General features: G+C 42.7%; 1 protein-coding gene across 1 annotated transcript; it reads left to right on the forward strand.

Annotated features, from left to right (window-relative positions):
* The first annotated feature begins 582 nt into the window (after nt 1-582).
* Nucleotides 583-11,436, forward strand: LOC128771692 (WD repeat-containing protein 26). The gene is made up of 14 exons (XM_053887293.1): nt 583-1,175; nt 2,588-2,687; nt 3,618-3,674; nt 4,223-4,359; nt 4,919-5,016; nt 5,096-5,252; nt 6,119-6,257; nt 6,698-6,838; nt 7,089-7,208; nt 7,671-7,816; nt 7,890-7,968; nt 8,045-8,174; nt 9,096-9,290; nt 9,373-11,436. Exons 1-14 carry the CDS (start codon nt 895-897, stop codon nt 9,396-9,398), a joined length of 1,806 nt encoding a protein of 601 aa, XP_053743268.1. The 5' UTR covers nt 583-894; the 3' UTR covers nt 9,399-11,436.
* The last annotated feature ends 2,343 nt before the right edge of the window (nt 11,437-13,779 follow it).

Below are 13,779 nucleotides of genomic sequence, written 5' to 3' on the forward strand. Positions count from 1 at the left end.
GTATTTCTGACAACCGAAGCTGGGTGCTGTTGGAAGGGTATCCCAAATGTTTTTAGGAAAATCACCTTTTAAACTCCGTATTGATCCTGAAAACGCTCAGGGACCTGTTGTAAATTAACTTAAATAATTTAGGTCATCGGAAAAGTAGCATTTTGAGGTTATCCTGTTGTTCACCTTGCCTTTGATTCTTTGATTGTGTAATAAATATAAATATACGACAGCCCTTTGAAATGTCCCGAGTGCAAGCTACAAATAAATCTTCTACTTCTGGTGCTTGCTGGGTCATAGCCATTTTATTTAATGTATAATCCAATGAACGGACATTGACATTATATACAGCAAACGATGAGTGGAAGCAGTGAGCACAAAAAACGAACACGTCCTCGAGTTTCAAGATGAATATTTTAGAGAAAGACTCCCTGCGTTCAGTTCATACTGTGCGCCATCCCCGGTTAATTCTACCCGGAAGCATGCGAGTGTAGGAATTTCCGTTGACGTCAGGGCGTCAGGAGTCCATTAGAGCTGCAGCTGTTTGGAGAGAAACAACAACAAAATTGGCGAAGTGCACAGCTTCCTCGCTGACAGCCCGAGCCGCACAAAGCTGGAAACTGTATCTTTATTTCCCACCCGGAGCTCCGTTGGCTTCTAACCACGGCCGCTCTCGGTGAGGAAACTCTGGCCTCCGCTTCCTCCTCCTCCGACTCGGACACCGGCGGAGCGTCGCCGCCCCCGCGGAAGAAGCACCGAGCCTCGGCGGCGGAGGGAGCAGGAGAGCCCGGGGCTTCGACGTTTGTAGCAGGCCTACCCGGAGTTGTCTTAGGACTTGCCACACACTCTCAAGCCACCTCTGCTATTCACTTTAACCGAAGTGCTGCCAATAACCTCGGTGGTAGTATGCAGGCAAACGGGGCAGGACAGGGACAAGAATCATCCGAGCTTTCCTGCTTAAACAGCGCACAAAACGGAGAGTCCTCCTCGGTTGGTGGACCTCACTCCAACGGGCTACCATCCAGTACGGACAACGGCAACAGTGTCGGAACCAGTAATGGCTCATCGGCCGTTTCTACGGCTTCTACCTCGGATGTTGGCTCTTGGAAAAAGAAGAAACGACTTTCGCAGGCCGAAGAAGATGCCATAAGATTAATAGGACAACATCTCCACGGACTTGGGTTAAAGTAAGTTTACCCACTGTGTCAGTCCACGGTACACTCTTATTGACATTTAACAGCTATGGAGGCAATCTTAACTGTAGTTTGACAGTTGACTGAATGTGTAAATCTGTGAAATAGCAGCTGGTGAAAGCTCCATTAGTACGGTTGATAGACACAAACATGGGGGGATGGGGATGTTCGCTTGTGAGCTCGGCAGTTGGTAGAAAGAAGGGGTCCATCTTGCACAATAACACCTAGCCAGGAGCTAACTGTACTAGCCTGCGTTAAGGTGTATTCACCCGTCAAGCTGTTTGACATTTAGAAAACACGTTTTAGCGCAGTTCTATTTGCATGTGAATCTCTTCTCGCACTACGTCCTGGAAATGATCGCTGTAGACACCGCTGTGAAGGAAAAAAAGCATTACATCATCATATATTAGTGACCTTAATTTAGAGCCAGAAGTCCATTTAAGTTACGTTGTGAAAGCACAATGTCCGTGTCACGATCGCAGTCAATATTATCCTGGTCGGTCAATATATTGAGGATTTTAAAGTGTTTTCTTGCGCATAAATGCGGAGGAAACATGATGGGGATGACTGCTCGTTTGTTTTCTAGCTGTTTCTCTCTCTAAGTAGCAGGAATGATTTTTGCAAGGCTTTGATTCAGTCGGTCTTTAGTTACACGATCCAGCCTTGTTATTCAGGTAGCTGGTTGTGACTGTCAAAGAAACATTTCGAACTAAAATGGTAACTTTTAAACATCAATTTATTGTTACTAGTCTGAGGCAACACATTTATTCTTGTTGTTGTCGTCGTCATGAATCCAAAATAAAGGTCTTTTTTGTGATTATAAATAGAAATGCAGAAGATGGCTCTAATAATAGCTAGCATATAAATATGTTCTCTATTTAGAAATGCACACAGGCTTATAGAGAGATTATCTGATCTCCAATAGCGAGCTGGGTGAGTCGCTGCCATTACAAGCTCTATAAAAGACATCACTATGTTTACAGAGAGGCTTGGCTGTAAGGGGTTAATAAGGTTCCTTGCAATGAAACAGAGCCCCCACATTTCAGTGGGGGGGTGAAATAAAAGTGAGTCAGGCTGCTGGAAGGGAGGATCAACTCAGGCACTGCTACTCTACTGATACCTGAGGGGTGATGTCATCATGCTGAAGGTATCGGCCATCATGTCCCTCCATGTTTCCCCTTGCAAACCCACCCGACCTGTATGTCTTAGTGCATCAGTGGTTGAGGATGTGATGTTTGGTTTCTGTTGTGGAATGTCATTCTAAAAAGAGCACTTTAAAAGCTACATAATCATCTGTACTGGATTTCTCTTATTACAACCGCCTCTATATTTTATACATTTTCGTGGTTTCGGTGACAATATGTTAATCTGTGTGGAACTTTATTTTTCGTCTATTTTTCTTACAGTCAGACAGTGGACCAGCTGATGCAGGAGTCGGGGTGCAGACTGGAGCACCCCTCAGCTACCAAGTTCCGCAATCATGTCATGGAAGGAGAGTGGGACAAGGTCAGTCTTGGGTTGCCATGGCCACAAATAATACAGTGTTTTCAAAACTGAACCAAAAATAAATAAGCCACCACATTGTCAATCTGTTATTTAGTAGTCCCGCCATTAGCACACAGTAGAATGCTCTTTCCCACTACATTTCAGCAGTGAGTATGTGTTCTTCTCTTGATGTTACTTGTCATTTCTATCCGTCCTTCAGCTTCTTCACTGACTGCACAGGTCAAACTTTGCACCACAAACATGAATATGCCTTGGCCAGCTAATAGTTATTTTTGAAATTTTCATTATTTATAGTTGACAGATGATATGCTCCCTACTGACTAGGGGCATCCCATGCAAAGTCATAGTCTTTTTAGCTATGATGCACAAAAATAGATGGCTAGCTGCATTGTGTATGGCCTACACAACCCTGAATTGTCACTACATTTTTTTCTTATAAGGTGTAAATTAGTGAGTCTGATGCAAATCTTTTCATGCAGCTATATATTTAGTTACTTATGTGTGGCACAATGATTGCTCAAAAAACGTTTTGATACAAAAGAAAAATGTTGCTCTCCATTCCTCGCTGTAGCTCATGAACTACTTGCAACCAACTTGGTAAGTAAACCAAGGCAACTCCTCCCTTATCAATGTAAGTGGAGCATCAAAATGAAGGAAGTTGTACAATTGATTTAACAAACCAAAATAGTCATTACCTCCTGTTATCATTTAGCTGTTTTTGCTGGTTACAATCTTCTCTCAGCTTTATGATAATGATTATACCTGGTGGGATGTTGTCGGTACTTGGTGGTAACTAATCCAGCAAGGAAACTTGATTGGTGTTATGGTTTGATTGAATGAGTTGTGGATCCTCTACTGGCCTGTGAACTGCTGAGCTCACCATTTCTCTCTGTGTCTCCCCTATATGACCCCCTTTTTGTTTTGGTCCAGGCTGAGAATGATCTCAACGAGTTGAGAGCACTGATGCATTCGCCCAATGCTATTGTGGTAAGCCCCCTTTGCTCGAACCAGAATGAACACTGCACATGAAGGAGAAGCTGGAGGTTCCAGAATAACTCCATTGTTGTAATGCAAGCAAGAGTTTTGGAATTTAAGATTTGACTAGTTATATACAGTTAGATAAAATGAATTAATCATGTCTTTGCTAATGGTCAGACCGCTATCAGTATAATAAACGGTTGTACTGGAATTTTGATTCAGTTTATTATTTCCAATTAGTTTGAGTTGCTAGAGGATTCTCTATTGTGTTTTTCCTTGTTCCTCTTGGCTCTGATGGGTCTTTTAACATTGTTTTCATCAAGTCCTGGGCACAAATGAATTCATACATTTCCTTCCATTAATTCATGAAAATTTCAAAATGTTTTGTTTTGTTGAATCTGTCATGTAGCCTGTGCTACAACATTTCAGCCAATATTGTATGTAATAATTCTAAGCAATATTTCAGGTAGTTATAATAACCTCTGTTGTAATCTGATATCTAGTGTGGTTTTAAAATATTTGTCAAACTGTCTTTGGGTTTCTACCTTTATACGCAGCGGATGAAGTTCTTGCTGCTGCAGCAGAAGTACTTGGAGTATCTGGAGGATGGTAAAGTCCTGGAGGCACTGCAGGTTCTTCGAGGCGAGCTGACGCCACTGAAGTACAACACAGACCGTATTCACGTACTCAGCGGGTAAAGTTCCAAGCGCTGTTATACCTCTTTGTTATGGCTTTAGAAGGTCAGCATTTAAAAGATTGCATTGAAAATTAACACTCAGACAGATCCTCTGACTGGAATGCTAAAGATGCTAACTAATGAAGTTGGAATAGGGTTGCATTACATGGATTGAGATGGTAATTACATAGTGGTTCTGTCTGCTGGCCTGTGTTCTCATGTGTGGTTTGTATCAAGTTGTCTGCAACATGTCTGAAAAGCCCTGTCTCTCTTTTGACTGACCGCTTAGTCAATCACTTTCATGAGATTCTCTCACCCTGAAAAAAAATGTGTTCATCTCTTATTTATCCAAAGGCAATAAAGTCGGAATAAGTTAATTGTCACTCTTGTGTTATCACTTGAAGCTATTGTACTAATCATTATTTTGTCACTATCGTGTGCTTCTGCTTATAACTGATTTTTACCTTGCTTCCTATTATTTTTCAGCTGTTGTTGTGGTTACTGTGTGTGTGTGCGCATTTGCTTCTTCGCAGTGGATTTTGATTTGCATGAGCGTTGTGTTTGTGTCTTCACTCAGGTACCTCATGTGTAGCCATGCTGAGGATCTTAGGGCAAAGGCGGAATGGGAGGGCAAAGGCACGACCTCCCGTTGCCGACTGCTCGACAAATTACAGAGTAAGGAGAAATTCTGGCGCTAACTTCCAGAGCTCTATTAATGCTGAGGGATTTATTCATAACCCTTTTCTCCTCGTAGCCTATCTACCCCCTTCGGTGATGCTGCCCCCACGGCGACTGCAGACGTTGCTGCGGCAAGCGGTGGAGTTGCAGCGTGACCGCTGCCTCTATCACAACACCAAACTAGACAGTAGCCTGGACTCGGTCTCTCTGCTCCTTGACCACGTTTGCAGCAGGTCAGGATTTACATTTCGCTTTATATTTTTAACAGATGCTGCATGGCAAAAAATGTATATGAACCACTCTTATCTGTTATTGCTTGTGGTGTGTATGCTTCTCTAAAGTACTGCTGTTTGTTTCTCATATCACAGAAATGTATTCAGCCATACCGGTTACAAAGGTTGTGGCTTGGAAAAGCCATCCAGATTCACTGAAAAATATTGGCTTTTAAAGTGGTCTATTTATTAGGTGTTGCATAGTCTTGCTGTTTACCCCCACAACAGAGGTGAATGTAAACGTTTTAGGTATGTTGATGGATTAAATTAAACCCGGATCAGTGGTATTGTCAGTGAGCCTGAAAATGTTGTTGTTAATGCTGTCTGCCTTTACTTATGTCAATGTGGATCTTGTTTAGGAGATTAAACAAGCTAGTGATATGTGAGTGGTTGAACTTAGCTGTCGTCCATGTGCTAATATAAATATTAGTTTGTTTGTTGTTGTTCCTCATGAAGTGCCATCACACTATGTTGTTTCTGACTTGTTGATTTGAAGTGCTGTTTTTTATTTTGCATCCTTTTCACCCTCTGCAAACTTCAATTGATGTAGTAGCATTTGATATTTTAGCCATTTTAGTCCTCAGTGTTTGCTCATTATTATGTAAATGAAGGTGTGGAGCACCCTGGCTTTTAAAAAAATCTACTTGTACTCTTAAATCATGGTGTTGAGTCCATGTTTAGACTGATTTGCTGCTTGAGCAATGCCTTCGCTGCTTTTGTTCAATGTTTGTATGTGAATGTATGAAACTTCTGCATCTGTTTTTTCACTGTTGCGCTTTCCTTCGACTGCTCTTGTGAATTAAACTGGCATCGTTTGTGTCCCACAGAAAACAGTTCCCCTGCTACACACAGCAGATTCTGACTGAACACTGTAATGAGGTGTGGTTCTGCAAATTCTCCAACGATGGCACCAAACTTGCCACTGGCTCCAAAGACACTACGGTCATAGTTTGGCAAGTAGATCCGGTGAGTATGCAGCAGTCAGTTATTGTCGGTTTTGCCAGTGCACCACTTCTTCCTCTGCTGAAGGATATAAATAAATTCTTCTACAGTGGTTGAGGTCAGTTTCCCCTGTTGCCTGGAAATAGCTGCACATAACAGGGTTTCTTCAGTGCTCTCCAGATTTTTGTGACTTGAGTGAAGAAAGGGTTTTTAAATCTCATATTTTCTTACATTAATTGATCTTAGTACATGGTGCTATGTTCACTGAGATCCGAGTGCATTCAGCCAGCTTTTGGTCCCTTATAAGGTGCTTCATTCAGTCTCCATGAAAGAAGAACTCCAGCAAGTTAATTATTTTTGAAGCATTTACAAGTTCTTGAACCAGTTTTCCCTGGAACGTGGTTGCATTGACCAGTGAACCCAGGTCTTGTCTTGTCTTTATACCATATCATTTATTTTTACAGGAGTCGCACCAGTTAAAGCTTCTGCGGACTCTAGAGGGACACGCTTATGGAGTCTCCTACTTAGCCTGGAGTCCCGACGACACGTACCTGATCGCTTGTGGACCTGACGACTGCTCCGAGCTCTGGCTTTGGAATGTGCAGGTAACATTTATACGTTTGGCACCTATCTAATGTCATTTGCAAGTCTTAAAAATAATCCAGTAGTATCCTGAAGTTCAGAGGAGTACTTGCGCTTTTCTAACCAAGGATGTTCTGTTGGCCGTGCACTCAATGACCTGTCGTCTTTTTTTCCTCCCCGTCCCTCCCCCACGCTTGATGTCTTTAATGCCTTCTCCCTCCCCCACTACTCTGATTTCTCCACTCTTGTTGCGGTAATGCCCACTACAACCAGACGGGGGAGCTGCGGACCAAAATGTCGCAGACCCAGGAGGAGAGTCTGACGAGTGTGGCTTGGACACCTGACGGCAAGCGCTTTGTCACAGGAGGACAAAGAGGACAGTTTTATCAGTGTGTGAGTGGATTATGTCAGACTCCCATCTCACCTTCCTTTTTTTTTTTTTTTTACTGTAATGACGTGTATCTTCATTCTGTTTTGAGTGCTGAACATCTGTTTGTTGTTGTTGGAATTTAAGATGGTTAACAGCCCCTGTGATCCAACCCTGTTATTTGTCGTAAACCTGTTTAAAACTTGCTCTGATTTTTAACTGCCAACCAGATAATTGTGTCAGCAGCAGTATTGATCTTGCAGCTATGAACCCACTGACCCTACCCGATGAGATTTGTTTTTCATGACCGCCATTGTTGAGCATGGCTGAACACCCAACATTAGATAAATCACAGCAATGTTATAGGGCGTTATAACTCATGAATTTTTACGCTGACTACTCTGATGATTAACAGCCACAAAGATTGAGCTCCGAGTGTTTGCCTAAATTACGTATCACGCGCTCTACAGTGCTGTTTGTGTTTGTAGGACCTGGATGGAAACTTGTTGGACTCTTGGGAAGGGGTGAGAGTGCAGTGCCTGTGGTGCCTGAGCGATGGCAGGACAGTGCTGGCCTCAGACACGCACCAACGTATCCGTGGATACAACTTCGAGGACCTTACGGACAGAAACATGTAAATGAAATTCCTTTGAATCAAATATCAAGCCTTTTGGAATCTTCAGTGACGTTCCTTTTGTTTCTTGCAGTGTCCAAGAGGACCACTCGATCATGTCGTTTACAGTTTCAAAAAACGGAAGATTAGCTTTGTTAAATGTAGCAAATCAGGTAGGCATCATGAACCATGGTTCAGTGTTTGAAATTAAGTGATATTTTCATATTCACTTTTTTTTTAACTTTCCAGGGAGTGCACTTGTGGGACTTACAGGACCGCGTGCTGGTTAGAAAGTACCAAGGTGTGACCCAGGGCTTCTATACCATTCACTCCTGCTTTGGAGGACACAATGAAGACTTCATTGCCAGTGGGAGTGAAGGTAGGACCACAGTTCATTTCATATGCATCAACTCACTGCCTTCATGGGGTCATATGAATTCACTTTTTGACGACTTGTTTTGACATTTTATTATTATATTGAACCTATAATATGAAAGTAATAAGAATTTCAAAAACAAAGATCCATGTTTTCGCCTCACTTCTTCATGGACATCATGGGGCAAACTTTTACTGGCGAAAAGGTTGGAAGAATTAGGTAGTGATGTGGAGCCCTCCACCTGAAAATAGGGTGTCTGTGTTTGCAATAGTGAGCCCAAGCAGTACAGTCTGGGCAAAAAAAAAATGAAGCAGCAGAAAAATGTGTTTCCATAAAAAGGTACAATTAAACAGATGCTTTTCTTTGTCTGTGTTTGAGATTGTTTATATGAGCCAGGGTTTATTTTTTTATTGGAATTGGACTTAAACGTACAACTGTGTACTCTGTTGTTCTTGAACAAATCTTTTTAATCTTTTCTATCTGAAAAACATTGTCACTTAAGCTAAATAAAATTGTGTGAATTTTCACCTTTTCCTGTGATAACAATGTAGAATTGAAAAGCTGTTGTCATTATTATGCATTTAGGTTATTTATTGTTAAGGAATATGAGCGTTTCTTACCTCTAACATTGCTGAATAGCATATTAATGAACGTCCAGGAGCACAACAGATATAGTCCTTGAGAGGTAATGACGAGGTTGCTACAGTGTTGACAATGTTTTTAACTGCCATTATCAGATGGTGTTGTTATTCCTCGTTTTTGCTCCAGTATTGACTTGCTCTCTGTCATCTTTAGGTTTAAAAATTATGTTTCTATATAGATTATTGACTGCCACATCTTATTTATCTCAATAAATGTTTTTTTTTAAGTAGAGTCAAAATAAAACCATATCTCCTGATTCTGATGCAAAAAAAACTGTTGCAGACCACAAAGTGTACATCTGGCACCGGCGAGGAGAACTGCCCATTGCAGAGCTCACCGGTCACACACGCACCGTCAACTGTGTAAGTTGGAACCCAACCATCCCTGGACTTCTTGCCTCAGCCTCAGATGATGGCACAGTGAGAGTTTGGGGTCCTGCGCCTTTCCAGGACACACAAGAGGCAGATGGACTGAATGGTAACTCCATTGTCAGCATATGAACGTGAAATAGTGTTTTGTGCTGAAATGAATGTTGCTCACTTGTATCTCCTCCTTTCAGAAAACTGCAGTAACATGGACAGTTGATGAAAGCTGATGGAGAAGAAGACATTTCTCGTGGACAATTACCTAAGAATCCCACAATGCGTATAAAATCTAAACAGGCGTCAACAAAAACACACAACTTAACGCAAGTCTAGAAAATCGAATCAAAATGACAGAGGAGAAAAAAACTGGGACGATTAGTCCTGACTGGCCTGAAGGTGAAGGCAACGGTGGACATCAAATCCGTGTCCTCGTTCTGATGCAGAGGCTCAGCAGAACACCAAGCTCCATCTGATGGTGAGCTGTAGCTGCAGTTTTGTCCTCTTCCAACTGACCTGGCTTCCTCCAACTTGCTGCATGACTATGGCCATGTAAGGTCACCTGGAAACTGACCTCCACCTTTATCCCAAGGCACATCACAACGCTGTGGCGCCTTGAGACAGGCACCTTTTACTCGACTTCACCTGTCTGCTTTACCAGTTAAAGTGCGGACAAGGATGGGATGTCCTAAGGGGAGGATACTACATAGGGGGATATAGCAACTCTTGTGTATGTATTTATCCTCTTTTCTCTTGCTTTTCTTGTTGCATTTGATCAGTTGGACTAAGTCTGAAAATCAAATGCAACACCAGTTGATGATTTGAAAAAAAAAAGGCTATGTTTAATGTTGTTTTTTTATGATAGTGATAGCTTAATTCTCATTTCAAAGGGGAATCTTAGCTAAAGTAGCGCCCGTGGAACGCTTCAGCACTAAGATTCAACTTTTCCTGTTCTCCACGTAAATAAAAAAAAAGCTTTTTATTCATAAATCCTCTCCTGGAGAGTTGCTGTATTTCTGCCACCTGACAGCGCCCTGACGCTCCACGTAGTTGCTGCACAACCTCATTACATCCACCCGTCAATGACACAGGTGACATATCAACAAGGAGCTGAGGGCCCCCTCCCCTCCCCCTGTCAGGACGTTAACAATGACCCTTCCTCAAAGTGAGAGGTGGAGATTTAGTAAAACTCGCTGTCTCTCCTCTGTGTGACTGTGATAAAGCATGCACACGCTCGCAGGAGTCTCGTGGTTGCAGTCATGGTTGGCGTGTGTTTTGTATCTGTGTTCAACTCACACCAGCAGAAGAACCCCTCCTCCCCATGCCCCCTAATCCCAATACTAAAATTGTAAAGAGGATTTTAAACCAGTTCTAAGTTATATCCAAAGCCCCCAACGGGACCTCTAAAAAAAAGAAATCTGTGGAACAAAGAATACTTGAGAGCCATTTTTGAAAAAGTTACGTTTTAAATCTGGGGCTTTAATTTTTACTGCATATTTAATTTCCCCTTCTCACTGTGTGGCAGTTACACAGCACTGAGTTATAGGAATTGTTTTGCGAGTAAATGACTTGCTTCAAGCCGTTAGCAGTGATTGTAATTGTGGTAGTTAGACTCAGCCCGTGAGAGAAGACAAGAAGTGTCAATAACATAATGAGTTTGCTTTGAGCTGACTGTTCAGGGTGTGAAGTCCTTCAACACAAACTGCCTTCCTTTTCATACAGTTGCACATGTTTGAGAAAAAAAAAACAAAAAAAAAACTCACCCCACACACCCCCCCCGCCTTTTTCCCCCCACTGCACTTTTAGTTGGTGTACACACAAGGCTCCGCAAAAGTGTTGGCCTTGCAACAATTTAAGTTTGCAACTTTTTGGATCTAAATCAAATGATTTCCATAGCAAAAAGCCTCACTTTGCCTCTATGCACCTCCTAAGAAAAGACCCCAAATCTTACCGAAGCAAATCACGCACACAGTCCCACGTGGAGGGCTCCACCCCTGGATATTCACCATTAACAACCCCCACCGCACCCCACTCTCGAGCCAGGTGGTCAGTGCGACGCTCAAAGCTTTCTTCCCTTTTTTCAGGGCATGTAATAACTATTTGCTACAGACTGATATACAGTAAAATGTTTAAGAAACTGTGCTTTTCTGTCTGTTTTTACTGAATATTTTGTTACTTTAAGTTTTTGTTCACATTATATCTTTTTTTTTTTTTTGGTTGACCTTTACCCCTGTATGATCATATTAAAATATAACCAGATATTTTGACTCCTTGTTTTTAAGTCATTTATATATTCATTTATTGTTATCATTTAATTACATATTATTTTCCTCATGCTTTTGTTGCATTTTGTCGACTCTATCAAATGGATATGCACAGTAACACCCATGCTGATAGGAAGAGGCTGTAGGTGTGTTACGTATAATCAATCAGGGTTGAACTCTCCACCCCTCGCCTTTAACAAGTGTTCATGTGGGACTGTACCGCATGATGTCTGTGAATGAAACCCTTCTTGGTGTGCCATTGTTTCAGCCTATCCACTGTTGGGTTCCGACAGGGATCACTACGTTCCCTTCCCCTAGCCACTTGAGCTGTGACTGAGATCTGCGACATTCCCAAGACGGGGTTGAGTTGTGATCTCTCCATGTGGATCTGCCTTTTGGTCCGGTTTTAATTTGACTTGCCAGGGAAGTGACCAGGTGATATCCTTACAAGATGCATGAACAACTGCCTTCTTTATATGCAAAGAAGCAGCTCTACTCTGAGTCTCAATGACAAGTGAGCGTATCTCCGAACAGCCGCTTTGCCCTGAGGAGATCGGCTTCAACAACTTAATAATTGCTCATCGTAACTGACTAGAGTAGACCACAATAGAGACTAATAAATGCATTTGAGGCACCACTGGTGTTCACTGGTAGTTGTGATTTTGGGAAACGAATCAATTTGTGGACAGATTCAACATCTGGAGATACATTTACAGAGAATCACTCACAAGAGTTTCCCATCTGCTGGTGGCAAAGTCTGTATGCAACATGGTGTTTGCTATTTCGTTCAGCAATCTGTGGTCCCGTGTGTTTTAAGTTCTATCTCAGAGGTGACGGTGGTGTGTGGGTGCGTGTGTGTGTGGGTTGGGGGTACCAAGGGCTTTCTGTAGCAGTTCTTTGGGTGGGAATTCAGTTGATGTGTGAATTTGCATTCATGTGTACTACAGAAGTGATTGTACTGTTTTGTATTGTTGTGTAGGAACAGTGTCATGTATGCATATTTTCAATAAAGCATTCAGGGTTTTGGAAAAACAATGGCCAATGCAAGTTTGACAGAGCAGGTGAACGAGAAGCCCGCTAAACGTAGTCTTACTCAGCAATTTCCAAGAGGTGTTGTCTTTATTTGACAATCATTGCTTTTGTCAGAGCATGTACACAGGTGGTGAATTTCCTTTCCATTTGTATTCGGTCCTTTTTTTTTCCAGTTAAATGTCTTGAAGCTCAAACCGCCCGGGGTGAGGAGATCCTCTGTGCCAAAGTAGGACTTAAAACACTTGCCAATAAAGTGACATTGTAAGTAAACTTGTCGTTGGCCATACATTTGCACACAGGTATATTTTACTGGAATATATGATGTGTAAATGTTTTGCATTTTTACTAGTGTCTCAAAAAATGTTCAGTTTTGCTCCGGTGTTTCATTCCAGTCACAGTGCATTGATTTCATATTCTAAAAATTGCAATGCAACTGGCATTTTTGTATCGTCAACAAGCTGTGCAATGACTAGCAAAGTTAAAAATAACCATCAGCGAAATCACAACAAAAAAAAAAGTGCAACTAATCCTGTTAAATACACTTAATGTCACCTCCTTCACCTTCTTCTGCCGCGTATCTGGGGTCAGGTCGCGGAGGCAGCATTCGGAGCAAGGAAGCCCAAACTTCCCGATCTGCACAAACCTCCTCCAGCTCTTCCCGGGGGATCCCGAGGTGTTCCCAGGCCAGACCGGAGACATCATCTCTCAAGCGAGTCCTGGGTCCTTGGGTCTCCTCCCAGTAGGACATGCCCGGAACACCTCCCCAGGGAGGCGTCCAGGGGGCATCGGGATCCACCCCGAGTTCCTCCCGCCGAGCCACCCTGCGGAGGAAACTCATCTCAGCCGCTTGTACCCATGATCTCATCCTTTCGGTCATTACTCAAAGCTCGTGACCATAGGTGAGGGTGGGAACGTAGATCGATCGGTAAATCGAGAGCTTCGTCTTGTGACTCAGCTCCCTCTTCACCACAACGGTCCGATAAAGCGACCACATCACTGCTGCCGCTGCACAAACCCGTCTATCAATCTCACGCTCCCCTTTTCCCTCACTCGAGAACAAGACCCTGAGATACTTGAACTCCACCACTTGGGGCAAGAACTCTCCACCGAGAGAGCAAACCACCTTATTCCGGTCGAGAACCATGGCCTCAGACTCGGAGGTGCTGATCCTCATCCCGGCCGCTTCACACTCGGCTGCAAACCACCCCAGTGCATGCTGAAGGTCCCGGTCCAATGAGGCCAGCAGAACAACATCGTCTGCAAATAGAGATGAGTTTCTGTGGTATAAGTACGTTTACACGTTAAAAA

The sequence above is a fragment of the Synchiropus splendidus genome, chromosome 15, assembly GCF_027744825.2.
Source record: "Synchiropus splendidus isolate RoL2022-P1 chromosome 15, RoL_Sspl_1.0, whole genome shotgun sequence".
Taxonomy (NCBI): domain Eukaryota; kingdom Metazoa; phylum Chordata; class Actinopteri; order Syngnathiformes; family Callionymidae; genus Synchiropus; species Synchiropus splendidus.

Excerpts from the sequence above, each read along its gene's own strand:
- LOC128771692 (XM_053887293.1), top strand. The coding sequence starts at position 895 with ATGCAGGCAAACGGGGCAGGACAGGGACAAGAATCATCCGAGCTTTCC. Across the intron at positions 4,360-4,918 it reads CGTATTCACGTACTCAGCGG|GTACCTCATGTGTAGCCATG; the intron begins GTAAAGTTCCAA and ends GTCTTCACTCAG. Across the intron at positions 7,817-7,889 it reads GACCTTACGGACAGAAACAT|TGTCCAAGAGGACCACTCGA; the intron begins GTAAATGAAATT and ends TGTTTCTTGCAG.